Below are 10261 nucleotides of genomic sequence, written 5' to 3' on the forward strand. Positions count from 1 at the left end.
CAGAATTCATTTATGCACCAGCCGAGCAACTACGCTTGAGTTCAAACTGCTGGCTTTCTTCAATTATTACAGTTCTCCTTGGGTTACGCCAATAAAAAATATTTTTAAGAGTCAGATCAGGTAGAAATATCTCTTTAAGGAAACAACTACACCTTTTCATTTTTTATAATGCAGTCAGATTTTAAAAGCAAACCCCTCTAAGCATTTGCTTCCATTGCATGTATAATGCACCAACATTCTGAATGATCTGAGGTGAATATCTGCTCCTCTGAAACAAGGACGTACACAAAGCTGTTCCTACGTCATCCTTTACAAATCCTGCCGGCTTACGGAGCTGTAATATAATAACTTATTAAAGGAGCTTGACAGCTCAGAGCAATGAGAGGGAGAGTTTTAAATGCTGAGGGAAGCACTGTGGGGACGGGAGATATATAGGCTGAGCAATAAAGAGAAAGAGATCGAGCACAGCACAGGACATACAGTGCTGGAAGAAGCCGGCAATTAAAACTTGGTTCGGAGCTTCGGGGCTGCTTTTGGGGGAGGAGCGTGGAGTAACCTCCTCCAGTGATTGCAAAAACGCTCATGACCACAGAGGAAAAACTGGCCGAAACACTAAAACGTCAACATCAATGACCATCTCGACCCGAAAATCCTGCCAAGTCCAAATGTATGCAAATGCTCCGGTCTGCTGCATTATTTAGCAGCAGATTCTAAAATGAATGTTGTATGTTAGATATTCATTCCTAGCGACTGAAAACTAGATTTTCGAACATTTCTTTCCTGTTTTAACAGCCATATCCCAAGACGCCCTCTCCTGCTTGCAATTAAGCAAATAGCTTCCATTTGATATGTATGTAAAAGACTCAATTATCATAACGCAAAACAAGTTAATCACCACCTGCGCGTCAAAAATAGACACATTTTTGACAAATATGCATAGTAGGCTAATCTACATATGTCAAAGCAACATTTTTACTAATAAAAAAAAAGAAAGAAAAAAAAAGTCTTACCTGTGTGTGAAGTTTTTCAATTTGCTTTTCGTTGACGTTTGGCTGCTGGTAGACTCTGCTCTTGTAGCGGAACTGCAAAATTAAATCAGAGAGAAAAATACAGTCTGTTTATAGGCTAGATTGGTTTTAATTTAGAAATTAATAAGTATTCAGTTTAACAAAATAAACATTTTGCCGTAAGATACACTTTCAATAATCTAGAGATAATACAGCTTTAACCAAAAAGTACCATGGTGAAAAAAAATGATTACAAATATCATGGTACCGTAATAAGACAATTATTTAGAACCCTATTTTAGAGCACTATACCATCACCATTATACCACTACGTTTTTTGAAATCAAGAGGGCATACAAATAATGTCTTTAAATAAAGTATATAATCTTTAGCTGAAACAAATGATAAAATAGAAATATGTTTCATTATACTTCATTTGCAGCTCTTTTTGGCTGGTCGCTGCCTTGATAGTAATATGATTATATCAGGCCCTGAGGCTTGAATGAACATACAGGGGAACTACAAAAGGTTCCTGTTACACCAGCCTGACATCAGCCTTTTCACAGAGAGCTGAGAATGCTCCTAAACAGAAAGCACATCTTAAAGAAGGACGCCAGCCTCATATCCCTGCATTGGTAGCAATTTATAGCAGTTATCATCACTGTCATATCTATTTTGTCATTGGGATCATCCTTGACATAAATAATAAATATGAATGGATATTTACACTCACAATTACATTATTATGATTACTTATTTTACTTATTTTAATTGCCACAAAAAAACTATTAGGAGTTTTTTAATAAACAATATTTAATAAAAACAACAACAATAAATGCTGTATTCCCTTTCAGTCGGTGACTCTGCGTCACGTCGGGTGACCGACGAATTGGGATCTCGCTTAGAGAGACCAATCCACTATGAGTGTATCTAAATGAGCCAATGCACATTGGTATGCGATTATTGCATCCAGCTGCCGCTGATCACAGCGTGAGTATGTAACCCTTGTTCCCTGAAGGAGGGAACGGAGGCATCACGTCCCGTCGCCACGGCTCCTGTACCACCCCTGAGTGGCCAGGTCACTGGCTCGGCTCCGAAGCGAAAACCTGAATATGCGCTGCACCTGCTGCCTACTTATACTCATGCTGTGATCAGCAGCAGCTGCATGCAATAATCGCATGCCAATGTGCATTGGCTCGTTTAGATACACTTGTAGTGGATTGTTCCCTCTAAGCGAGATCCAAATTCGTCGGTCACCTGACGTGACGTCTCCGTTCCCTCCTTCAGGAAACGAGGGTTACATACGTAACCGAGACGTTATCATCACTGTTTTTCATTGTGATTTTCTTTGACAAATAATAAATATTAATGGACATTTTTACTCTCAAATAAATAATTTTGATCATTATTAATTATTGTCAATGTTGATTACAAAAACAACAACAAAAATAATTCAGATTTTTTATTTAATTGAAAAAATTAATAAATATATATAAAAATAATAATAAAATCTGTGTTTATTGTAATGCATTTACAACGGAAGTCTATGCAAGCATATTACACTCAAAATTATTTTGCTAATTATTAATGATTATGATGTTGATTACCAATTCTGATGATCCATTTATTATACAAATAATGATAATTATAATAATAATAGATATTCTTGAAAAACTAAAACTAATTCAATGAAAACAATAAAAGCCAATCCTCTCTGACATAATAAATATGCATGGTCATTTTTTCTCAAAATAAAATTACTCTGATTGCTTATATTAATCATTGTTCATAATTACCACAGAAATAAATTTTGGTTTGCTCCTTTATTTAATAAAAAACATGAATAAATAAATAAATAAATAACAATAAAACAATGATAAAATTTGTTTTTATACTAATGTTCTGTCAATGGAAGTCCAGGGGGCAAGTACACTGGATTTAAAAGCAGAAATACGAAGCTCACATATTTGCACTTCAATTGATTGTTTTACACAAAAATGTGTGCTATTTGAGCTTTAAAGTTCAGTGATGGCACTACTGTTCTAGGCAGATTAACTTCTAGTTCAGCGTCTACCAGCATAATTCCTGTGGATGTTTGTGGAAGTGCTTTGCAGATAGAGACGTCCCATGTCCCTTTCTGGTCTCCTTGCACGTATTGTGTCAAAGCTGCATCATGATCGAGCTTAAGTTGACTCTGCAACATTCAAGCAACAAATCAGTGACGCGTTACCTCAAGACTCGGAACGCCTTTATTGGTGGATAGCGGATAGTCTCTCAGGGGCCGTTCTTCCTCCAGGAAACCACTCTCCCTCCCGTCCACCGCTGGCTGGAAGAGCCCGTAGTTGAGCACATCCCGCAGACTCTGTGTGAGCGTACACAGGATCTGCTGCTTAGCAACCCATACTGTGGCATCAGGACTGAACCTCATGGATTTCTGGCAAAGCCACAGAGAGAGGAAACGAGAGAGACAGAGAAACGCTCTATCAGGCCATAGCAGGTGTACAGATTAACTAAGGGAAAACATTTGTGAGCTAAAATGTTCAAAAGGGAGAAAACAACAGGAGAAAACAAATCATACATCATGACGTTATTTGGTGTTGGTTGACTGACAGAATGACATTTTATGATTAAATTTAAATGGTTATAACATACATTTTGTGGCATTTTTGTGGGTTCCTGAGGTCATTATTTAATTTCTTGTGAACATTTCAACTCTTTTTTTTGGCCTTACACATGAACCAGTAATAAGTGTTTAGGTGCAGTCACATTATTGAAATCTCAGTGGGCAGAAAAGATTGATTGTCTATTGTCAATAGTGTAGTGATGTATGAAACAGCCCACACAGAAGTCACTTTCAAACTAAGTAGTTTTTGGTTGATTAGCTTGAACCCTTGTTGCAAAATTTGGTGGAGAAATCTTTCACCCTCAAACAAAATTCCCCATTGCATGGATTCCTATTGAAATTGCTTGATTTTGCCCTTAGAAGAGCTGTAAAAGTGATCACACCTTAGTTCACACAAAAATAAAATATGTACTCACCCTTAGGCCATCCAAGATGTAGATGAGTTTGTTTCTTCATCAGAACAGATTTGGATAAATTTATCATTACATCACATGCTCACCAATGGATGCTCTGCAGTGAATGGGTGCCGTCAGAATGAGAGTCCAAACAGCTGATTAAAACATCACAATAATTTGCAAGTAATCCACACTCGACTCAAATCCATCAAATAGCATCTTGTGAAGTGAAAAGTTGCATGTTTGTAAGAAACAAATCCATCAGTAAGACGTTTTTAACTTCAAACATTCGTCTTGGTTGAATCAGGGGAGAAATATGCATAGATCAAGCACCATTTATAAGTGAAAACAGTTCAAAACCATTCTAATCTAAATATGCCAGCAGATTATGATGTGAGAGGACAACAAGGGGTGCACTTTTAAACTGGAGAAAGTGCCATTCTGGATTATGGACTCTTATTTTGACCACAATTGATGGTTTAAAGTTAAAGGGGTCATATGATGCGATTTCAAGTTTTCCTTTCTCTTTGGAGTGTTACAAGCTGATTGTGCATAGATAAGATCCCTGAAGTTGCAAAGACTAAAGTCTCAAAACCAAAGAGATATTCTTTATCAAAGTTAAGACTCTACCACGCCCCCCTAAAACGGCTCATTCAAACACGCCCCTACATCTCTACGTCACGATGTGGAAATATTTGCATAATGCTGCCCAAATGTTCACGCAAATAAAGAAGACGTGGTTTCAGTAACCGCAGTAGTGTTGATGCAGCCATGTCAGGGAGACGCTGTGTGTTTCTAGGTGAAAGCAAAAGCACTTTATTTGGCCTTTTGAAAGATGCATTTAGGAATCATTCAAATTACTTACAACAGAATAGCAACGCATTTTATGGACGACCGTTTTGTGAACCTAGGTAATTCTGACTTTGCTATGACAAGCTGGGGCTTCTGAAATGAATCAACGACTGTATGTTTTGTTATTAGTTTCAGTATTTGCTATTGACTGTTTAAATGTTAATTTTGCACGTCGTGTGTGTGTGTGCGAGAGAGAGAGAGAGAGTCACAGCGTTGCGTCGTGTGCGTGTGTTTGTGCTTGCGTGTGTGAGAGAAGGAGACGTGGTCACACAACAACGGCTTGTGTGCAAACACATACGAGCTACTATAATTTTGTAAGCTGAAGCTCGCAATTATGGAAAGGAGCGTTATATTTCCAACGTGGCTTGTGGTGTTCGGCCAATCACAATGCACTGTGCCAGTTGGCCAATCAGAGCAGACTGCGCTTGATGGAAGGAGGGACTTTGTAGAAAACGAAGCGTTTGAGAGAGGCGGGGCATAGAGGACTTACAATAATGTACAGTATTTGAAAAATAATGTGTTTTTTGAACAATAAAACATCAACATATTCTGTTACACCAAATACACAAAATAATGATCTTTAAAAAAAGCATTATATGACCCCTTTAAATGTCCTAATGATGGATTCGTTTCCTATAAACACGCAGCTTTTTGCTTCACAAGATGTTCATTTTTTTATCAGCTGTTTGGACTCATTCTTAAGGCACCCATTTACTGCAGCAGATCCATTGGTAAGCAAGTGATGTAATGCTAAGTTTCTCCAAACCTGTTCTGATCTCAGAAAATGTACTTAGAAGAAATAATTATTATAGAGAAATAATTTACTAAATTCATTTATCTGTACTTTTAAAGGCATAAAATTATGTTTTGTGTCTTTTAGTCCATGGAGGCTTTGAAATTATTTATATATGTTGATATTTTAAACTCCTAAATACTGACAAAATTCCCTTTCAGCAGATATAGGCATTTAAAATGTACACTCTTTCACTTCAGGTAAAACAAACTCCCAGACTGTCCCTCCCACTAATGCAATCTGTAGATAACTTGCACATTTACCATATATTGACTAAAGTTTTTTGCGCTTTGATACATCTTATCTGTATGTCTTGTTTCTTGGCATACTTTGAAAGAATACTCTTATCAGAATAATAGCATCTTGTTCTTTTTGTGTTTAGAGCTAATACAATCTATCCTACCTCCTCCTCATCCCCTCGCTGTGACGGTATTGTTGACATGTAAATGCAGAATGTGGAAAGCTAAGATAATTGTAACGCTCAATAAATGTGACACTGGCAATAACTTGCACAATATACAAACCATAACCACATCAGCTATGTGCAAACACAATTCAAACCTCTGCTTCCTCCCAAAAATAACAGTTTCAGTAATGACAGACACAGATATTTTTAAAGGGTTAGTTCACCCAAAAATGACAATTCTGTCATTAATTACACACCGTCATGTCGTTCCAAACCCGTAAGACCTCCGTTCATCTTTGGAACACAAATTAATATATTTTGATGCATCCCGAGAGCTCTCTGACCCTCCCATAGACAGCAAGTGTCCTTACCCGGTCAAGGTCTAGAAACGTAGCAAGGAGATCAGTAAAATAATCCATGTTACATCAGGGGTTCAACCATAATTTTACAAAGCTACGAGAATACTTTTTTTGCACAAAATAAAAAAATAATGACTTTATTCAACAAATCGTCTCCTCCGCGTCACCCTAGCCCCATTTTGGAGAGTATCCATGGTATGTAAACAGTGTATGCTGTACCTCATGCGGATACATTGTTTTCGTTCAGATCAAAGTGTAAACAACGTAAACAGCGTATCCGCGTGGCACAGCTGACACAGAAAAGCACTGTTTACATTCAGTAGATACTCTCCAAAATGGCACCAGTGATGCGGAGGAGACGAATTGATGTATAAAGTCTTTTTTTTTTTTTTTGTGCACAAAAAGTATTCTCGTAGCTTCGAAAAATTACGGTTGAGACCCTGATGACACATCAATTATTTTACTGATCTCCTTGCTACATATCTGGACCTTGATGGTGTAAGGATCCTTGCTGTCTATGGGAGGGTCAGAGTCAGAGAGCTCTCAGATTTCATCAAAAATATCTTGATTTGTCTTCCGAAGATGAACGAAGGTCTTACGGGTTTAGAACGACATGAGGGTGAGTAATTAATGACATAATTTTTACATTTTTGGGTGAACTATCCCTTTAAAGATCCTTTTTTGAGAGAGAGAAGTAAAAACAAAAAAAATCACGGTTTTGATTTTATTTAAAAATAAATCTAATTCTATATCATTTTTGGTCTGATTTGGTTTCAATTTTATGCCTTGCTTGAGTGTTACTGCAAAGGAATAACCAATAAAACTATTACCTTCTCATATGGAAAACACCTGTGTTAAATGACTCTACATGATATTGCTTTTCTGAACTTCATTTAAAACATGACAATGTAATTTTCTACTTTATGTGCGTGATATAGGTCAAAAATACTTGTTGCCTATCCCACTTGCATACGTTCCATTTTTTAGTCCACTAAAAGCCAAACAGCTCTCCAGAGAAGGCTGAAACTGTAAGAGGGAAGCAATTTACTGTAATAATATAATTTAGAAAGATCCACATGGCCCAACAGCCTGGGGTGAAACACGAGAGAGAGAGAGTGTGTGTGTGTTGAACGCACAGACTGCTGCAGGTCAGGGATGACCACACAGATGAGCATTGTGTCTCGCAGGCTGTCGTCCAGCCGGGCGCTGGTAGGTCGATCCAGCCTGGGAGGCTCATCTTGGGAGCTGTCTGATTCCGAACTGACCGAGTCCGAGAAACTCTGAGCCATTTCCTCCTCGCTAGACATGGGGCTCCGCGGCATGATCAACACTGCAGAGAGACAGCACATTTTAGAATAAATTCAATGGCATACACAATGCCTAAATTAACAACTAAAACTTAAATTAAACACAAATAAAATGAAGTGTTAACCAAAATATTAACAATATTAAATAAATTCCCAATATGGTGGAAAATATAAGAAAATTAATAAGATATTATTTGCCTGTATTTCAAAGCAACATTGCAGTGTAACAAAACAATGCAAGCTTGTAAAGGTGATATGCAGATAAAATCAACAATAATTTGTAATGCAAAGATTAACATGAACTGTAAGCTGGAGCACATAAATTAATAAAATTCTAATTCCCAAAATGTATTTAAAAAACTGCATTGTCACTAACTGTCTTTATAAAATAGCATTAAAAATAAAATAAAGTACCAACTTTAGAATTACAAACTGTAATATAAATTGGAATATAGATTAGAAAATAAAATGAAATATTAAACAATATGCTGGAAAATAAATTATATATAATAACTGGAATAAAAGAAAATATTGCATAATATTTGGAATATAAATTGATCTGAGTAAAATTAAACAAAACAAAACAAACAATAAAATAAAAAAATCACATAGCCAACTCAAGACCTCTAAGCAATTAAAAAGGGCCCTTGATTAGAAGTGGGTCCTCTGATGGACCAGCCTAGACAATGTCAGGTGAAAAGGAAAGTCATTTCAGATGGTGGAGCAAGTTATTATATCTTGATGAAAGATTAGCAAGACAAACTTGTCATTACTTCGGGATAAAATGACCAATGAATCATGCGCAATAAGACAAGGAACATTTAATAAAGTAAAGAGGGCCAATTTTGATTTGCTGTTGACTTGAGTGATTATTATTCCCATACATCATAATTTCGTATTGCTGTTTGGTCATTTAGCTCCACTTTTTTATCTGTCTGTGGCCTTTTGTGAAATCACTGGGTTCACCAAATGTTTCTGAACAGTCCCTATCTGCCCAGACTGAGCGCCTTTATATTTAGTCTGCGGATGACTTTAGGAGCTCAGCGGTACACTGAAATGTCAGACTGTATATCACGTCATTTTAATATTTCTACTCCATCTTTTGGGTCTTTGCTACCTTGCAGGGATAATTGAACTGACTCACCAGAAGAAAATGAAAAGGGATTGTTTATCACAAACTTGATTAATGAACAAATCAGCCACAATAACTTAAAATATACTTTGTTTATTTTCAATAATTGCTTCATAATTGCAGCATTTACATGCAGATAAAATCAACAATAATTTATAATGTAAAGGTTTGTATTGTGTTTGCATTGTACTTTAAGTTGTAGAATATGAACAAATATAATTAATTCCCAAAATACATAAAAAAATCCCCTTGAGTCATCTACTGTCTTTATAAAATGGCAGCGAAAATAAAATAAAACACAAATTTTAAAATCACCTTGAGCGTCCTGTTGTTTGTATAAAATGATTAACGAAACATTAACATGAAATTAAAATTCTAAAAAAACTGAAATATAAATATATTATATATTATAATAAAATAATATAATATCAAATAAAATATTATAAATAAAAAAACAACAACTTTAAAATCACCTTGAGTGTCCTATGCTAAGCATCTCATTGTTTTTACAAAATGAAAGAAAAACTAACAACAAAAAATTTAACAAAAGGAAAACAAAATATAATAAAATATTTTTAAATAAAATGAAATCATTAACCACGATGAAGGAACATAAATTAAATAAACAAAATAATATAAATAATAACAAAATTTCAAATCACCTTGAGCGTCCTATTGTTTTTATAAAATTATAGTGAAAAAAAAAAAAAAAGAAAATAAAACACTAAAAAATAACAAATATAAATTGTAAAATAAATTAAAATAAAATAAACAGTGAGGTCTTGTATCCTAAAAATCTGGTTTATTTTTAGCTAGATTTTAAATCCTACTTTAATGGGCTCACAGATTTTTGGACCCCATTGTATTTTTATTGCCTGTTTTTATTACATTGGACTAAAGGTTTCCAAAAGGGACAGATGGTGCTGTTTTCTGTGTCTTGGGTTAGCACACGCCATATTTCTGAAGTGTACACAAGCATTACACATCACAACAGGATTTCTGAACGGCAAACAAAATGTCTGGGTGTTTGGGGGGAAGACAGCAAGCAATATCAGACAGTGACAGAGACTGAGAGAGAAAGAGAGAGAGAGAGAGAGAGGCTCAGACAGTAACTAAAGCAAAGAGGTCAGATGAAATATCTGACTAACGGCTCCTCGCTAAAGCCTAAATCATGGCATACGCAAACTAGACGAAGCGAGACAGCTGAAGATGAATTAGTAGTACTCATAACATTCCCTGTGCATTTTGCCCGTGAAAGGTTTGCAAATAATAAAATTGGCCATTACATGCTAACACATCTTGATAATGCTACCGTGTGTAGGTGGTCTAATAACTGCGATTGCATAAAAACACCACTATGTGACGATTAAGGGGGCTTCGTGTAAGA

General features: G+C 35.9%; 1 protein-coding gene across 1 annotated transcript in view; it reads right to left on the minus strand.

Annotated features, from left to right (window-relative positions):
- LOC306868034 (SH3 and multiple ankyrin repeat domains protein 2-like) overlaps positions 1 to 7757 on the minus strand; it is a gene marked incomplete at its 5' end in the record, with an annotated part of 79347 nt that extends 71590 nt beyond the window's left edge. Inside the window, 3 exons of the mRNA XM_079414015.1 lie at positions 1011 to 1082; positions 3238 to 3441; positions 7572 to 7757. Coding sequence (XP_079270141.1) covers positions 1011 to 1082; positions 3238 to 3441; positions 7572 to 7757 — 462 coding nt within the window. The remainder of the gene's footprint in view (positions 1 to 1010; positions 1083 to 3237; positions 3442 to 7571) is intronic.
- Positions 7758 to 10261: the final 2504 nt, after the last annotated feature.

The sequence above is a fragment of the Barbus barbus genome, assembly GCF_936440315.1.
Source record: "Barbus barbus genome assembly, chromosome: 50".
Taxonomy (NCBI): Eukaryota; Metazoa; Chordata; class Actinopteri; order Cypriniformes; family Cyprinidae; genus Barbus; species Barbus barbus.